This window comes from Porites lutea, chromosome 9, assembly GCF_958299795.1.
Source record: "Porites lutea chromosome 9, jaPorLute2.1, whole genome shotgun sequence".
Taxonomy (NCBI): Eukaryota; Metazoa; Cnidaria; class Anthozoa; order Scleractinia; family Poritidae; genus Porites; species Porites lutea.
The window spans coordinates 4,339,309-4,358,881 of record NC_133209.1 but is presented as its reverse complement, the minus strand read 5'-3'; the positions used below and the strand labels follow the sequence as shown (position 1 = coordinate 4,358,881).

General features: G+C 37.1%; 1 protein-coding gene across 1 annotated transcript; it reads left to right on the top strand.

Moving 5' to 3' along the window:
* The first annotated feature begins 433 nt into the window (after positions 1–433).
* Positions 434–19,208, top strand: LOC140948171 (uncharacterized). Its single transcript, XM_073397393.1, has 5 exons — positions 434–574; positions 5,053–5,566; positions 6,377–7,126; positions 16,819–17,322; positions 18,094–19,208. The coding sequence occupies exons 2-5, from the start codon at positions 5,175–5,177 to the stop codon at positions 18,878–18,880; spliced, it is 2,433 nt and encodes an 810-aa protein (XP_073253494.1). The 5' UTR covers positions 434–574; positions 5,053–5,174; the 3' UTR covers positions 18,881–19,208.
* Positions 19,209–19,573: the final 365 nt, after the last annotated feature.

Genomic DNA, 19,573 nt, shown 5'->3' with positions numbered 1-19,573 from the left:
TTTCACATTTCTCACATCGACTTGATGTGTTTACCCTAGGTCGGCAAACATCAATTTACTTTTAATATTGGACTTTAGGAGAACAAAAACGAAAGACAAAGAATACTAATTAAAAGAACACAAATTGGCAATCTTTTGTCACTCCAGTTTTTTCATTTAAATAACATAATACCTTCCGAGAACACGATCTTAATATTAAATGGCAGCTACTAAATATCTTCCTCCGGAACAGACGTGGCTTCTGTCGAATTTACTTGACATACTGTAGAAAAACGAGACAGCTGATATTCTTTTGAGATCCTTGGAGGTAAAAAGCTGAGTCATTAATAAAAAAAGGAAGTTTTTTTTTTCATATTTCAAACATGTTAAATGACTGAAGTTAAAAACTGCTGAATTTGCATAAAGTATCTCATTAACTGTTCCAACGCGAGCTTGATTGTCAGTGCATAAGGATTTTTTCTTTGAGGCTTTCAAAGATGCACGGTGCCTTATTTACCACAAACTGTAGACGGTTTTGTCTATGGTAAGGTCGTTTAAGGAATATAAATGTTTGGATAGGATTTAACAATTGTTGGTGAGTAATCTCTCTCTCTTGCACTGTCGTTACCCTTTTCAATCGAAAATTAACTGAGAACTGTGAAAAGGTTGCGGCAAAATCAAAAGGTCAAAATGAGTTCTTAACGCAACTTAAAGCGAAGAAAAGTGTGTGTTTGCCTGTTCATGTTTTGCCTGATATATGTTGAAAAAATTCGTGCCATACTACCAGCGACTCGACTGCAGTGACAGACTCTCACAGACTCTGTGTGGCAAAGATTCTTTTTCAAACCTTGCAAGCGTTCCTTCGTTGTTCAGGTTTGTTACTGCGATAATTTGATTTTTAAGCATTGAAAAGTTACCCGGGCTAGAGCTATAGTTTAAAGTTCCTCATGAAATTTGGCTTTCCCTAGCACAAAATCATATTCTGTTCTCTTTGAAATCTAGTAAAATGGCATAGCTAATCATGAATTATTTTTCTTGTGGGGTTTCCTTATGCAAAAGTAAACATAGCAGACCAAGTGACTCGGCTAACAATTCTTAAAACCCCCTCCGATTATTCAAGTTTACAGATTAATTTAGAATTTTGTCCCTAATAGAAGCGGGATTATTAATATTTTTTATGGGACTTTCCAGATTTTATAGTTTAAACAAAACGAAAATGAACCGATTTTTCTCTTGCTTGTCAATTGTGTATCTCTATTCATACCAATTTCATTATTGTTCAATCTGACTCCTTTAACGCTCATTGGTTCAGATGGCAGTATTTCTGGCCCAAATAATTTCAGCGCAAATTAATCCCCTTTGCTGTTTTCTTTTGGCTCCCGATAGATATAATGAGATCTGAAAATATAGTTGAAACTATACACTAAGAACGTCGCAGTCCTGATCTTTGTGATTCATTTTCATCAGTTTCTAAAGTGGAATCAGTTCTTCAACCTACATCTTTTCAAATGTAATTTTCATTCTTTTCTTTATTTTTCTTCTTAATGCTAAAAGAGCAACAAAATTCAGCAGATTTGAATTATAAAATTATCTGAAATGGCCAAAAATTTGGTTAGTTCCTAAGTGTATACATTTTGAAAATGAACTTACTATGAAATAACACGAATTAACACTTCAGATATCTTTTAATACCTTCATCAGAAACTGCTGTATATCATTTTTCAAAAAAGTGTATTTTAAACCTTTGAAAATCGAAGGTCAGTTGCCTACAATGTAAACTACAAAAGGAAAGAATAATTGTCTGTCAAAAGATTAAAAGTGGGGGAGAAGATCAATTAAGATCATATTGAACAACAAGTAGGAGTTTTTTTAGGCAAAAGCCTAAATGATAAACCTTTACTCAATTGCAAGAATTTTCAAACAAGAGTACAGAATATAAAAGTGCAAGTACATCTTTACAGCCTTAAATAGACCATCGTGTTTCTTGTTTTGTTTTGTCTTTTTTTCCATCAGTTGAAATAATTAAATACTGACCTGTGACCAATCAGATATCGTCCTTACATTTTCAGTCGAACCTCCACAAGCGAACCACTCTTACTACTTTTGTCCCGGCGTACAGTCCATACATTGACTCTTGTCAACAAAGAATAATGTTCCGTTATTCACCCTTGTTCTTGTTGAACTCTCTCTTCAACGGCAACGTACCGACTAAAGCGTGTCCCAAACTACTTATTAAAAATAACCTCTCGACTACGTTTCTTCAGCAAGTGATGAAAAAAGTCAAGAATGTTCGTTCCAATCAACTAATCCATGATACAAGTCAAGTTACCACTGTGCTTAGCAAAACGCGTGACTGATCTCGCTAAAGCGCACAACCCTTGACAACTTTATTTCACTTGAAAAAAAAAAATAAGTGAAATACCTGGAATTCTAAACGCGAATGTTTTACAAACTGGTTCAGTAATCGACATTTGCATTCAAAACACTAAGTTTCTGTAGCTATTTTTATGATGTCGTACAGTTTGATTGTGTTCCATTTGTTTGCTGCAATCGACATGAATTGCCTATAATACTTACAGCGAATGTAGCGAACCTTTCTCGTTTTGTCTTGTCAACATTTTGTCCATATTTTTTATTTATGATAAGATTATTATCATAGGCTGCAGTAAGCGTGAACGTGGCACAATGAACATGCTGTACTCCCGAGAATATAAAAGAAGAGGTGTCATATTAAACCCCTACCTCCCCGTAACGGCCAATCTCCGGTTCCATAACAGACAATTTCCACTGTCACCAAGGTGGCCATTGTGGAGAGGTTCAATGGTATCCACTCCATGACGATTTATCCAGCGGAGCTTTCGAACTGCCGGGGACAGAAGGTCACAGGTCCTAACCCTATTGGGAGAAATCGATCACACCTACATCTCTCACTGACTGAGAACCACATTATTCCGAGAGACCCTCGTATAAATATTCATTGTTTCTTATACATTCTATTCTCGTCTACCTTCATTTTAATATCTGTCATTTCAATATATGTCGTACATATTTGTCAACTGAAAGTTGCCTTTAAGGAAGTAGAACATTACAGTCACAAGTGCTTTGACTCATTTCGGACGAGTGTCAACACCCACACAACGGTGATATGCGAAATTACCTGCTGTTGGCTATGATATACCTGACATGTCATTTATATGTTGTCTTATGTTGGTGAGTTTGCCGGTCTCATCTGCCAACGTTAAAGCTGCTTTTTACTCCTTGATAAATGACCACGGAAGTGGAAGCAAACTAGTTTAAGGGAATTATATCTTCTTTCTGGCCTCGCGATATATATCCCTGTTGCTTGATATGAATTGAAAAACACTACTGCTGCGTACATTCACTGTCAAATTTTCAATCAGGTACATGTATAAAACGTCTTTAAAACACAGTAAACATGACTAAAAAATCATTTATCATTCAAAAAACATTTTCTAATTATTGGGATCTATTTCAAGCCGAATGAAGTATCACTCTTCCGTCAGTCATTGCTGTTCGTAGAAAAAAATCTATGTCCCGACCAATTAATCGCCGCGTTATACTACTGCAACTGTAAATCTATTCATAAATATTCAAGAACCTAAATCAGAAATTCTCTAGTTAACTGCTGACAAATTTATTGGATATATTTAAAAACCGTAGCCAACTGGGCACATTGAGCTCATGTGGGTACGGTGTCAAAAAATACAAAGTACAATCATTTTTTCAGCTTGTCTTGAAAATTTAACACCATAATTTGGGCGTAAGGCATTTCTTGAAGTTGCATGTGCGGTTTGGTTAAGAGCATTACGTCGAACACTGAAGGACATGGTGGTTAATTTTTTTTTAATAAAAGATGCCTCATCTCGGCGATATCCATCTTTCATACATTAAATAATACCGGCGAACACATGCAATGCGAAGGACAATTTTACAGCAGGCTGTAACAGAAGTCTTGCAGTTAATATGCTTTTGATCAGAGCCAAGGTGCCGGCTATTGCTAATCAAAATCCCTTCCCCTTCAAACTAGCCAAAACAGCATTCGAACTTCTAATGACTCTGACGACTGTTAAGTACAGCATCGACTGCTGGTAAAGAAGTATTGACAAGCCTTTGAAAAGACCGATCGCGAGTAACTGATCGTGATTAGCGCATCATATTTAAGTTACCCCACTGTTTTGTTTTTTTTCTTTTCTTTTTCTTTTTCCTTTTTTCTTTAGCGTGAATGTTTAATTTAATATAATACCTTTGCGAAACGATTCACTGCAGAGAATCGTTGAAAGAACAAGACCGAACACAATCGCTTGTTTTACTGTCGGGGAAAAAAACACATTTGTTTAATCCTTACGCATTTCCCTTAAAGCAATGTTTTAATAGCCTGAATGGGCCATTAGCGCGTTGAAAGATAAGATAGATCTTTTGAGTGTGATAAACCTGTCGTCCTCACATTGACAGTAGGCGGTAAAAAGATCAAGTTCGGCCTAGAAGTAAAATAATATACACTAATGTTCGGAATAACTTCTCATAGCATGCATGAACATACAGGGCGGAAACATAAAATAGCGCTCAGTGCTTGTATATTATTACTATTTAAATAGAAAAAATGATGAATCTATGAAGCTTTTAACAACAGGTGTAAAAAACCTCAGTCACGGAATTGAGAGCAAAGGAAAGTTTTAAAAAGGGTTTGTGTAAGATGAATGTGGCTCCGTACCTTACGTATACCCGTGTTCGACAGCAACAGTGTACGAGTTCAAATCAGGTATCTGGATATTGAATAATTCAATTCAGTAGGTTTTCGACCTGATCGCGTAGATTTAGTATGACGTGAAAGGCAGGCTTCTTACTATCCTATTTACTACCCTGAGAGCAAAACTGAAAAAAGCTTTTACAATATTTTCATTGCCTCAAGTAATTGCAGGCGCATCTAATGATATTTAAAAAACTGAGTGAGGCTTTTCAATCGGTAGGTTTAAAAATCATATACTAGGCCATAAAATTTTATATACTGCAATTTATCAACCGTTTTATCATGGTCTCTTTGTGTATTTTCAGAGTAGTTAAAGTGCAGTAGAAGGATTGCCTGTCCAAAGCATCTGACAAAGACACGACACGATATTTTTAAGACAGCCAGATATTGCTTTGACGCTTAGCCTACACTTAAAAACTCTGAACTCATGAATCGCACCACGTTCGTTTCCAACTTGACAACATCAAGTCCCAACACGTATGCTGGGAAGGATGAAGGTGGCGCATCCAGTGAATGGCTTGTAACTTTACAGTACACCATTTTTGCGGCAATATTTGTCGTCAGCGTCTTTGGAAACACTCTTGTGTGTCTAGTCATTGCACGGACTCCACGCATGCGTACTACCCGCAACTATCTGCTGGTGAACCTCGCCGTTGCTGACTTGACTGTAGCTCTGCTTTGCATACCGTTTGAAGTTGTTATCAAACTGACATTCCCTCGGTGGCTCCTAGGTCCTGTTATGTGCAAGTTACTTTGGCCCACTATGACGTCAGTGACCACGTGTTCATCAGTTACACTTGTAGCCATCAGTTATGACAGGTGATAAAGACATTTATACATCACACATATTTTCCATTATGATTTCATCGTCCACCGGCTCCTCTTGGTAACAAATTTTTTAAGGTTAAATCAAGAAGAGAGGCAAGGCAATCCAGTTTTTCAACGTGATATTCTACAAGAATCTCTTGTTTTTAGTAGATATGTTTATATATTTGTATAAACTTAACTTGTTGACTATGCTATAGTTACACTAACAAAAGAATTACCAAAAAGGGCATAAGGTTATCGAAAATAGGCTTTTAACTATAAATATTATAAAACATTTTACAAGAATTACTTTACTTACTTTTACTTACTAGTAATTAAGGTTAAAGTCAGTTTTGCTAAAACTCTCGCGCGAACTTTCGATTTTAAATAACGTAACCCAACTAGAACTCCCTTTCAACAGATTCAAGGTTTCGGTTGGTGATTACAATGACAGAGTTTGCGTATCCGCTCAATAAGGCCTCTGAAACATTTTAATCCCAAAAGTGTGCTGCACATGGGGCTGCCAAACGATCCACTCAAAGACTGAGACGAGAAGCACTCACATTTTAGTATGTACCGTGTTTACTCGAATAAGCGCCGCCCCGATAAGCGCCGCACATGCAGTGGAAAAGTTAATCAGAGCGCCGCCCTAGAATAAGCGCCGCACCGGAAGCACGAAAAATTAAATAAGTGCCGCAGTGCTTGTTCGAGTAAATACGAGAATTGGCTTTCTAATATTTCAGATTAACTCAAATATAGCTGTTTTGGCCTACCAAGGCAAATATTAAATTATAGTTAGTCTTTTTTTCTGTCTTTTCTTAGATACCGAGCAGTTGTGTATCCCTGGAAGCCTCGATTCACTGCACAGCAAACAGCAATTATCATCGGCATTACTTGGTCTGTGTCCTTTGTTCTGGTGATCCCTTATCTCCTTGTGCTGGAGATGAAAAACGGCTACTGCGAAGAAGTGTGGCCCAGCGATGCAGCTAGAGCTGCCTACACTCTGGGACTCTTTATAACTCAATTTATCATCCCTATGACAATTATTGCCCTTGCCTACAGTAAAGTCGTTTTGAAGTTGCGAAATCAGGCTTTGCGCTTTGCTAGAAAGGCTGACGTCTCGAAAAACCCCTCAACACTCACAGTTCCTTCGAGTTCTCTTCTGGCTCCGGAGTTACCCAGTGATTTTCCCTCGGTATCAGAATCACCAGATATTGAAAGAAAATCGACCGTCGTGCCAAGTCAAGCTCGGCTAACCTTCTCACCTCGAAGCCCCGCAGCTGCTCCTCGTAAAATGATGCAGCGACTGGAACGAAATACTAAAATTGTCAAGATGCTCGTAGCAGTGGTTCTTCTCTACGCAATATGTATGTTGCCCAATCAAATTGTTTGGCTATGGATCGAGTTTGGATCAGGACAAAGATCACGTTATCTCAAAGAACTTCTCACTCTAGGTAGTACCATGGTATATCTTAACAGTTCCGTTAACCCCGTTCTGTATGCAGGGATGAATGAAGAGTTTCGCTCTGGTTTTCTTCGCCTCTTACGTTGTCGTGGCGCAAGAGGAAACTTCATTTAATTTATGGGCAAGGCCTACAATTGTAAATGGGGACGGTTAGTGAAGATACTACCTCGGGTGCGACAGCAGCGTAAACATAAGTTACGCAAAGGGTGTGTTCGCGTTTAGCAAACTTCATCGCAAGTCACTTAAAATCGCTCAGGCAGTTGTATCTTAATTCTTCTGGAGTCAGTGAACTCCTAAGGAACTTAACCACGTCCAGAAGAAAAAGAAGAACTTAGGAAGTTTGACGTCATAGTAATGCAATAAGACGGCAAGGAAAATTTTTGGCAAAATATGCGCGAGCAGGAAGTTCTAGTTTTCTGGAGTTTCTGGTGTTCTCGTGCAGTCGCGGTCATGACATCTTTAACTCTAAAAGATAATGGTTAATTTGAGCCGTACTTTTTTTCAAACTCCATAGTTGACTTTAACTAGGCGGCATTTTCAACTGGGAACGGATTAGCTTTGGTGGTTTATGGCATAATTCAAACTTACATGTACAACCTCAGTTATCATAGACCTTTCCAAGACTTTTTTTTCAACTTTTGACGTGCATGGACAAGTTAGGGAAAATCCTTCGATGCCAATGGAATGAGCGCCCTAAAATTAGTAAAGTTGCCAAGTTTGAAAATTATGTGTTGAAAACTAACGAAGGTATAGCTCCTTAAAGTCGCAGAGTTTTACAGACGTTTGTATGGTGGAGGGGTACAAACTCGCCCCCCCCCCCCCTCCCCCACCCACCACCATACAAACAGCCGTAGATTCTGGTATCTTCGTAACTGTCCCATTTCATAAAAAAATAAAAAAAAACCCTGGAAGGGTCTATTTGGAGTGCTATAAAGTAAGCATTTTTCGCGTGTGAAAGTAAAGCTCTAGATAAAGTAGAGTAAAGTAAAGTAAAACTTTATTTACAGGGTAACCCATTCAGCTCTAACGCTGGTCTCTATAGGGGCCCTATATCTTAAAAAATTAAATTAATCAATAGATCGGTTATTCAAATGTGTTTGTTTGTTTGTCGTTGTTGTTGTTGTTATTTTTCTATTCGATGGTAAAAAGTTAATTGTTTCTTGTAAACGGGACAGTCTTATGCTGGAGCTGCGCTTTTAGGCTTGACGAAATTTAATATATGTTTTAATGAAACAAAACTTTTCTCATTTCTTGGACTACATATAATATTTTTCCATTATCTATGGCATGAGAAAAAAAATTCCTTGTTTGCAGCAAACAAAATGGAACATGCTCACGGTTAAAAATTTAATTTAGCTCTGTAACCTTAAACGGTCGGTAGTCTTGTAGAGGTACTTTCCAGAGCTGCAAAGTAGTCCTAAAAGGTACAGCCTGCCAAGATCAAATTGTGCATTTAAGCTATTCATTTATTTATAATTCATATCAACTAACTATAATAAATAGCAATAAACAATTTAATATAATTAATTCGCTTGTTTTCCCTGGGCAAAGAAAACAAATAATACCTCGTGTCCGGAGTCGAATGACAACGACAAACAGAAAAGTTAAAGTAATCGAACATTTGCTTTCTCTGCGGGCAAAAAGAAGATCAGTCAACACGCTGGTTATTAACTGCGAAACAATCAAACAATAGGTTTAATTTTGGCCATGAAATATCGGCTTGCCTTTATTGCATTATCCTTCATTAAGGTGGTCGCATGCTATGTTCTTGAAAACAATACAGTATTTTCTTTCAAGGTATCTGCTTGTCGGCAAAAATACCATTGAAATAAAATCTAAAAGAAATTGAGAATTTATATAATTATTTAAACGGGTAACATGCACCACTCCGGTGAGATACTAAAATAATAGAATTTGCTTTTTTTTTCGCGATGTGATCCGCAGTTGTCATCTACAAAACTGGCCCTCCATAAAAGCCTATACATCATATAGAAGTTATTCTGATTGGAAATTATTTATAAGTACCCATAAGCGAGTTGGATATTTTGGGGTCTTGTTTGACATTGACGTATCGATTTTTCAGAAAATAGGAAGTAGTCAAGTGTAAACAGTCCCGTTTTGGGTGTTTTCCTACGGTCATGGAACGAGAAAGATTAATAGTAAGAAACAGGGATCAACAAAACAAAATTATCTTTGGTTTAACGTGTACCGACTTCATGGATATTGAGATTATTAAATTTTGATTGCAACGCAGTGTTTATTCATAAGCCTAATGTTTACTGACTTAAGTATGAGGCTAAGGTTTTTGAGTTTTAGAATAAATAATATTTGTGGCCACATAGATGCAACGGATCAGTGGCAAAATATTATTTTATTTTCACGGACGCCTAAAGTTGAGGAGGACCTGACTGTTAGTGAGAGAGCGACAAGGGGCTCTTGTCAACTCAACATCTGATTTGCCTCGTTCGGGTAAGTAAGATTTTAATAAATTTATTGAAAGCAGGAAGATGTATTTTATACATTACAAAATAAAATTTGCAAAATGAAGCCCTAATGTGATTGATCATGATTTTATTCAAATTATTCGGTCCTAGGCAGGAATCAGTCTTAACTGACGCTTTTTTGTGGCTGAGCCTTCTTTAAAATTGTTTAAGTACAAGGTGGCAAAAATCTTCGGGAACTGAGAAATTAAATTAAGACTGCAACAAAACCTTATAATTCAGGATGAATTTAAAAGGGAAAGAATTTCAAGGTCAAATATGAATTTTAAAAAAGCTTTTGATTCATTCTCAAGAAACTCACATTTGACTGCTACTACCACATCATAATGTTGCAGTGTTTCAGTGACTGTAAGAAGAAGACATATGTATCAACGGATTAGCTGACTACAATATATCACGTTTAGACCCCGAGAATGTTGCAGTAATTTCTAGTTTTTTAAAAGTTTTTAAAAAAATCGAAAAGAAGACTATGGCAGCAAGCCTTTTTGGTGAAAGGACCGTGATTTTTAACCGAAAAGTATAAAATGTGAAATGTCTATTCCATCGATTAAGAAAAGCTTCCATCGATTCGGATCAAAACAATATGTTAAGTAGCGAAATGAAACCGTCAACTGAACCATAACTTTTCAATCCGATTCTAAATCGCGGTTGATGATTGAACTTGATGCTTTATCAGATTCAATGTTGAACTCAAGGAAACTAAAAATATCAAATAATGGTAAGACTGATATCGTTTGGAGTTTGATCAAAAAAAGAGTTGTAATTTACGCCAAGTCTTGCTTTAGTTATAATAGACCTTGTCACGGTTTTCGACGCCATGTTGACGAGTAGGCAAACGCGTGAGAAATTACAGTGTTTGTATGAGAATCTAATGTCGAATAATTTCCGTAAAACGATTTTTCTGAAAAAAATATCAATTGTAAACTAAAGCTACAAAGCGCAGGATTGTACTTAAACATTTTTGGGGCGTAACTGTGCTTAAATTTATCCAGAGGCTTGCTTTAGATTTTCCATATATTTGTCTGTAATTTTTCCCGGGAATTTCTTATAGACAAATGTATAGAAAATTTTAAAAAGTGGTTCTAGGTCTTCTAGCGCATTTAACGCCCCTTTTCAGCATCCTTAGGAGTGTAGCTTCAGTTTACAATTCATATATTTTTTTTCAGAACAGCCGTTCTACGGAAATTATTCGTCATTAGATTCTCATACAATCACTGTAATTTCTCACGCGTTTGCCTACTCGGCAAGATGGCGTCGAAAACCGTGACAAGGTCTATTGACTGGAGTATACTAACACTTCCCGTGTTTGCGCATTACGAAAAGACGGTGCGTACCACCTGCCGCCGCGTTTGCACTGACTATCTGTAAAAGGGAAACTCATGCAGATATTTTCTATTTTAAGTTCCCAAGATTTCTGCTAACTTCAGTTTAGTTAAAAGAAATTTGTAGAGAAATAATAATACCCATGCCAGATAATAAATTTATAAAACACCTCAAGGGGAGAATAAAAACCCTTTTAGAATTATACGGGAATTCGATGTGTTCATCAAAAGATCATTTTCGTAGTACTTCAACTGAAGTAAATATTTTTAAGAATGGGAGATGGAATGAAACTATTTCAATTGTCCGTTATATTGAGGCTTATATTGGAACTTGCCCCCCTTCTGTCGCCCCCCCCCCCCCCCCGCCAAGTATTATTACGGTATATGGATATTTGAAGACTGTCGTTTCTTTTTCAGAAACAAGCCAAGTCGGTTATTGTAACAACTTCTTTCAAAAGTTCCTCGAAATGAGACTTTAAGTCAAACGCAGTACTATATTTAAAAACTATTTTCTTCTCTTCTCTTTTTATTATAGTAACTTAACACTCGGCTACCATTATTTCAAAACAATTCTAGTATTTCCACTAGTTTTCCTCGATATTATTCGTGAATATATTTTTAGGCAAAAGGCCTCAAATGTTATAAAGTTTTTTTTAAAAAAAAAAACCTTTTGCTCCAAAAAAGTAATAATCGTGATCACTTACACGCTGTAATAAAAACCATGCATTTACTATATTTTAAATATCCATTGAAACCAGGGGCTCAACATCGATTTATTATGATAAAAGTTATGTTTGTAAGTATATGTCATTGCGCTCATAAGAGATGAGAACCGGATAAATGGCGATGTCAAGATAGACGAGTCTGATTGACCAAAGTGCCTGGCAGTAGTTTCCGATACTTTTCGTTCTTCTGGTTATGCGTATTTCAATTTTCGTGCATTTCAAAATGTCACATTACTGATGCTTGCATGTAACCAGTTCTCATGCTACTTTTCAATTTTTTTTTTTAATGAGAATAAGTTAGAGATATAACCTTTCCAATATTATTGCGACTGATCAACACAGCTCGTCACCTGCTGGCTGGAGTATACGCGTGCTTTTATTTGCGGTTTGAGACAACACCTTTTCGCTCCAATGTATTGCAACGCAAAACTGTAGAATTAAAGTAATTCAGAGCCATCTTAGTGTTGATACGTTCAAAAAACATTGAGCTAGATTTTAAGGTATCGGTCACATGATGAACGAGTAACAACGCCACTTTTAGTAGTAGCATGTAGTAGTATATAGGGTAAAGATATTGAACATATCTTACTCACAAATTTATATTTTTCGTTCACTATAAAAGAAAGTTAATCATCCGTAATTTAATGACTGTATTTTCTGCATACATAATCTCACGTTTGCCCAGAAATTCTCAGTTGTTTTCCAAAAAAAAATGCGTTTTATTAGATCTTTTAAACTATGTTTTTAACTTTAAAGGTCGTTAAAAAGTAGACTCTTAGTTTTTGTCCTTAAAAAGTAACCTGCTTGCCTTTCATTTATAAATATTATTATTAGTAGACTGTCCTACGATACTTTTAATTTGTCAGTGACGCAATTAATGTCAAGCCAAAAAGAATAATTTCAACTTAAATAAAAGTTAGTCATGTTAAATAGGAACAGTCACCATACATCTTAGGGACATGTAGGAATCATTACGTCGCGGCTAATATTACAGTTTCCGTGTGGCAATGATATGAAAGGGAATCTCATAAAAGTGCCTTGTCACTGCTCACTTTTAATGTACAAAACATTTCTATTTTTGTGTCATCTCCCTCAAATTAATTGTAGTTTACACAGGAACTTGCAACGACTGCTGATGATTTAACGCTTGTTCTATTTGGCAAAGATACACGTCAATGAAATGATATTTTGATTTACGATGGACGTAAAGTATCTATTCGAATTAAGGTTGCACGCAATCTGTTCAGGAACCTAATACAAATGAACCTGATATTGTTTCTGGCGGAGAAACTGTGTACAGAGGCGTGGACGTTCGAGAAATTTCCGAGCACGAAACCCTTGCTTTATTAACTGCGTTGGTAAGTTAGTCAAAGAGCAACGTAAATAAGATATTAATTGACATATTTTCTTGGAGAAAATGTCGTCTTTTAAGGTTGAACTTTCTTTAGAGTGATATTTCATCACGCTTAGTCGTGGCTCCTGATGTTTCCATGTGAGTGCTTCGCATACACGTTTTATGTTTTTCCGGCCCTTGGCAATTTCTGAATATTTCCCCTTGTGATGTGCAGTATTTTGCAGGAGTGAATGTCGGTTATATTATAAATTTGCGTGCGAAAACAGTGGGTGTATAAATTCGCGCTTGTCGCTGACACCATGTTTTCCCGCGCTCAATAGTGAATATAAATTTGCCGGTTTCAAATTTACTTGCTTAATTTATTACCAACGTTTGAATGGCTAACTTCAGCCACCACCGCGCAAAGATCCCATTGCCTTCTCAACAGTACACCAGAGGTCACTCGAAGAACTTAATAAAAACTTATCACAACAAAAATCATAATCCGAGGTGGATTCTCGCTAACGAGTTCACGTTCTTACATGTATATGAGAAGACAAGAGTAGAGTGACTTAAAATAAAGGGAAAATATGGTTGCATTCGATTGAAAGTGGCCCAAATTTGTACAAGTTGTTATTTTTATCTTGAAGATTTAAATCCCCACCTACGCAACAACAACAAATAACGAATAACAAAACCTAAGTATTATGAATGAAAAGATAGATAATCAGCAATAATCCAACCAAAAAATTCAAAATCATTATTTGAGCAGGCAATAAGAAAAGAAAAATAACAGACACTAAAAAACAAAAACCAAAACATTCTGAGTAAAAGTTGTGCTTAAAATGTGAAACACTTTCTTCCTCGAAACAATGAAAATTAGAGAACTGGAAGCTGTATATTTCCGACGACAATTTATCCGATGGCGTCTTTTCGTCCATTTCGGTAATTTATCTCTTTTTATTTACTTCTTTTTTCACAAAATTATGTTGACACAAAAGTGTGGAATCCTGTCTTGACAAGAGCTAATTCGCAACGACGAATTTTAGCGCAACATAGCATTGCAATGTTGGAACAATGTTGTAACTATTCGAAACAATGTCGCAACAATGGTGTAACGCTGTGTTGCGCTAAAAGTCATCGTTGCGAATTGTCCCGTGTAACATCACCTTAAGGCCGCGTCCACACTGATCCGGATGATTTTGAAACGGCATATTTTTTACCCGAATCGACCTTCACCCTAACCCTAACCCTAAAACAGCATTCTTTTAAAAAAAGATAGACCCCGACCACGACCTCGCGTTTTACTAACACCCCCTATGTACTTATGGAGACGAAGTACTCGTGTATAAGATAACCAGAGCATACAGCTGAGCATACTTTGAGCAAAATCTCAGTTAAAAACGTTAGAAGCCCTTTGAAGCAAAGTGGAAGCATTGAAAATGTATATAACAAGTACTGAGAAAAAGAAATTTAATTCTACCATTACAATTGACGCCTGGAGACGTCTGGTTCATACTTTCTTTGATTCTTGACACCGAGGATATACGGTCAATGATAAGAATCTTCGTCAATATGCATGTGACCTACCTACCTATTCTTAGGAAAATTTCCTTCAGTCTTCCTTGGGACAGCCAGTGATACGGAGTTTTGCACACCACTGTGACTTACTGAAAACGGCGACAACGAGGAACCCGCGAGGAACATTGATCAAAGTGACGGCCACACTAATCCATTGCAAGAAAGAGATAGATGGTACGTGAGTAAATTTTGGATTGCGTTGTCAGGATAAAGATGTAGAAAATGAGTCTATTTAGGGCGCTTTCCATTTGCCAGAACTGACCGGCCAGGCATTTCTCGTCGTAATGAGCTAGAATTTCACTTTTAATCAAAAGAAAGCTATCCAGCCTGGTCAGTCAAATCCTAAATGGCATGCACGAAGAAAATCGTTTTTCATCAAAAACTCTTGGAAAAAGCCTATTTCATTTTCAAAATAACAGGTCCAGCCATGGTCCGACCGGCCAGTTCTGACTTTTGGAAAGCGCTGTAAATATTTGTCAGTCACCGTGGTTCTCAGCTGGGATTGTTTTTTGTATATCTGCATTGTGTGTCCAACTAAGATGGAGTGGTTTTTGTAAATTGTATGGGCACGTTTTATTTCTGTACTTCTTTACTTGCTTCCATTACTAGCAAGATGAACAGGGCATAGAATAACGTGCACACTCTTTGGCTAATAAGACCAATTTGACAGACTTTAAATGTCACTCTTTTTAGATCAGCAAACTGATGAACACGGGACCATCAGAAACTATCAATTTACGTTATTAGAATCTTCTTATTAGAAGGCGAGAAGGGAGGTTGTGTATGCGATCGCTTGATATAAATCCTGAATCAGAAACTTCATTGTTGTTTAAGGATATTTAAGTTATTTATATTCAGCATTCAGCTTTGCGACGTAGCTCATAACATATACCCATTTTATTCCTGTTGCATTTCGATTCAAACTACGATGGTCAAGAATATACTCCACAAAATATTCAAAGGCAGATCAATTTATTGTAATTAAGTATTTACTAACTAAAGTATCTTCTCTTAGTAGTACTGCCGCAACGGTCAAGTGTATAAAATTGAGGACAAATTGATGAAGAGTTATATTTGCTTATTGTTTTATAATAGACCAGTACTTAAATATTCTGCTCTACTTAAGACTCACTTGACGTAAAATTTGTTCAGTTTCAATAATTTTCTATCAACTGGAAATTCCCGGATAGCAGCGATAAATTTGGGTGGTATACTAGCACCAGGCCCCCTCCCTGTACTCGATTCCCGATAAAATATACACGAGGTTCGGTCTATAATCATACTTTTGTCTAATGGTGTCCTATTGAACGGAAGCGTGTTCGCAAAATGCCGATTTCCACTAAAGAGAATGTATTTTCTACCTCCCTAAATAAAATTAGTAAATATTTTGAGATAAAAAATAACATAGAAATACCAAATGTTAGAGTAAGTGTAACAAATTGAGTTCCCTATAGTCTCCGTAGCAGTCGCAAAAAGGGGATGGGTAGGGAGAGAGGGAAAAAACCGCGCACCCTCCCTTCCCTTCCTCCCACTCCCCTACCCTTTTCGATGCCCGCTACACAGGCTAAAAGTCCCTAATGTTCTTGATTCTTCCTTTTAAAACAATTTAAATTCATTTGATGACAATTCTTTTTCTTGAAGCGACGCAAGGCCTGTGAGTTCAGGAAGACGAGGCGTTTCAATAAGAAGCCATTCCTGCAGCTGCGAGAATAAAATTTTCCTGGCTCAGAACTATTTTGCGGGATTATTCCCTAACTTCTTTTTCGTGCGTCCGTGCAGAAGGTAGATCATTCTACACAAAAATAGACACTTGTTTTTCAGCCTGTGCCCAAAATTATATAAACAAGGCTTTGCTAAATGGAATTTTAATTTCCTTTGAGAGCCACGAGCATGTTTTCATTTAATACTTTGCCTGCGGTGAAATGAACACGGGGTAAACAAGGCGGCGCATCGGGGAAATTGCTGTATAATTGTTGCCCGCAGCTTTTAATGTCAAGTAATTACTTTAAGATCGTTTTCTCTCTTTTAATTGCTGCAATGCTACAAAAAGAAATTTGAAAGGTAATTGTTTGTTTGACCATAAATAGTAATAAAAAGTGACATAAAATCAGTTGTGTTGCAGATAAGTTATCTATTTTTAAAAATTCCTCAAACTATGTCCTTGAAAGGTGAATACTCTTGTCAAAGAAAAAGGTCTATATGTGAGGCAATAATTTGATACTGATTTTTGATTTAACTTATTATTTAATCTCCCTTAATGGACAGGTTTATTGTTGTTGTATTTGTCTTTTTCCACAGGTTGCTCTAATTGGATGCCCTTGAAAGAGAATGACGGAGAATGCTTCAAGTACAGCATTCATTTAATGACGAATTTGTGATAGTTTTAAAATCGGAAAGCAAAGCCGGGTTGTTGTCCAGCAACAAGGCGTCCCTCGTACAACTAAGTTACAATTCATACAGGCCATTTTTCAGTTATATGCATCAGGAGATGGGGAATAATTCGCTACTGAACAGCACAATCGAATCACATTTTACGTGGCTACATATAACAGAATACACCATATTCACAGTTGTGTTTGTCATTAGTGTGGTGGGCAATGTTCTCGTCTGCCTGGTCATATTTAATACACCTCGTATGCGAACAACCCGAAATTATCTGCTGGTGAACTTAGCCGTGTCTGATTTGACTGTGGTGTTGCTTTGTATTCCGTTTGATGTTGTTCTGAAGGTAGCGCAGCCCTACTGGCCATTGGGAGCTGCCATGTGCAATATTCTGTGGCCTGCCATGACTTTAGTGACTAACTGCTCATCCTTCACGCTTGCCGCGATAAGCTTGGACAGGTAGGACTAACTGCCTAATTACCTCAAGTAACATCCCGAAAGGTATGTTGCAAAGTGCCTCATTTCAGAGCAAAAATGTCCGGCGCTGTAATTTATGTCAGAGATGAGTATAATTGATTCCTTTTTTTAAATTTGAGCTTGTGTAAATCATGGCTGTTTCTTCCTTATCATTTTTTTTTTCTACTGAATGCACGTCTCTAAATAAAAGTGATGAAAGTAGTTTAAAAACTCTTGAAAGTCATAATCTTGAAAACGCGTTCCGATTATAGTGTTTCTTTAACTTATGTTAACTATATTTGCAGTTTTGCCCACGAATTAAACACTTGTTAAATTTTTAAGTACTTATTGGCAACGTTTTTGACCATTTTATGTCACTTCTTGTCCTACTCGATAACAGCGTTCATAATGCAAATTCCCGATTAGAATATGATTCCAAAAAGCCCATACCACATTTTTAAAAGAAAATCATTTTGACAGCTAAATTACAAACAAAGAACAAGTTATTGTTTAAGCTGGAAACAAAAAATGGATATTTTTTTCCTGTATAAGTAGGAAAATACTTCCTGGATGAATTGTGTCATCACGTCAGGATGAATGCATGCATTTCAATATTGATTATCACCTCTTAATTTTGACAGTTTCAATGCAATCAATTCGTTAGAGATATTGCAGCTTTTGAAACCAACTGGGACCACACTTTCAGTCAACTGAATTTTAAAACTGATGTGTTGAGAAGTAATTTTAAGAGCTACTTTCTCACTTGATTCTCAGATATCGCGCTGTTGTACATCCCTGGAAGCCCCGTTTTTCCTCATCCCAGACGGCTGCAATCGTCGCCTCTACGTGGTCTCTATCATTCATCCTTGTGCTGCCATACGCACTGGTGCTTAAAATTCAAAACGGTTACTGCGACGAGGACTGGCCACACCCTAACGCTGTCAAGGCGTACACGATAGGCTTATTCGTCTTCCAATATGCACTACCGCTTCTAGTTATCACTTGGGCCTACATCATGGTAGCGAAGAAGCTGCGTGTCCAAGCTGCTCGCATCGCCAGAAATTGTCATATAAATAGTATTCAGACATCGATTGGTGAAAAGACTAATAGGCATGGACGAAATGTCAGTCTACTTCAGCCTGCTAGCGATGTGCTGTCTTCGTGTTCTCCCCCTGAGAGACGTTTTTCAGGAAATTGTAGGGAGAGTAATGGCCATGTTAAACAGGAGCTCGTTCCACTGTCTGTCGATCCTCCTGCGTGTAACAAAAAGGAAATAAAACGTCTGGTACGAACAACCAAGATCATGAAAATGCTGGTAACTGTAGTTGCGTTTTACGCCATCTGTCTGCTTCCAAATCAGGTGGTGTGGCTGTGGTACGAGTTTGGCACTGCGGAAACGTGGCCTCATTTTCAGACATTTCTCACATTTGGAAGCATCATGGTTTATGTAAACAGCTGTGTGAACCCACTGCTTTACGCCGGTATGAATGAAGACTTCAGAAAAGGGTTTACAAAATTACTTGTCTGCAAATGGAAGAATTTTGGTAATACATTTGTTTAAAGATGCCATCTCGCCTTGCGAAGAGCTGAAAGTGACGAAATCAGCCAAGGTTACTGTGATAGTCTCTCACTTAAGAATGTGTATAGGTCTTTAAGAATATTTGAGATACACAGGTCAAAAGTTATTTAATATTCAATATTTATTTAACGAAAAAAGTTTAACTATAGGAGCCGACCGAGTGCGAAACATGAATTGTAATGAAAAAAATTTTAATTAGAATCACCATCAAGAGAAACGTGAGAATTGACATTGAGCTATGTATACAAGCTAAATTTACTTACGCGAGTAATTCACTCCGATTTTGAATATTGACCTCTAAATTCTTAAGTCATTGACATCATAGTTATACTTAAAATACGTAAAGTTACTGTAAAAGCTATGACGAACGAAACTTGAAGATACGAGAGCCGTTAACTACCCTCCTTAGCTTTCGGAACTGACCCGGCAAATTACACAGGGAAAAATTAAAATTAAAGGTGACTCGCCAATATCTAAAAACTAGATATACATCTTCGATCATCGTTTATTTCATTTAATTTTTTACCGTCTTTAAATATGTCGCTGCTTCTAGGCTCGCTCCATGTTATCAAGACAGTCTTGTATTCTGGATTCCTTGCCGTGTCAGAGTATTCCGGATTCCAGGTGGATTCTTGATTCCAATCGTAAATTTCAGATTTGACAAGCAAAATTTTC

Excerpts from the sequence above, each read along its gene's own strand:
- LOC140948171 (XM_073397393.1), top strand. The coding sequence starts at position 5,175 with ATGAATCGCACCACGTTCGTTTCCAACTTGACAACATCAAGTCCCAAC. Across the intron at positions 5,567-6,376 it reads GTAGCCATCAGTTATGACAG|ATACCGAGCAGTTGTGTATC; the intron begins GTGATAAAGACA and ends GTCTTTTCTTAG. Across the intron at positions 17,323-18,093 it reads GCCGCGATAAGCTTGGACAG|ATATCGCGCTGTTGTACATC; the intron begins GTAGGACTAACT and ends CTTGATTCTCAG.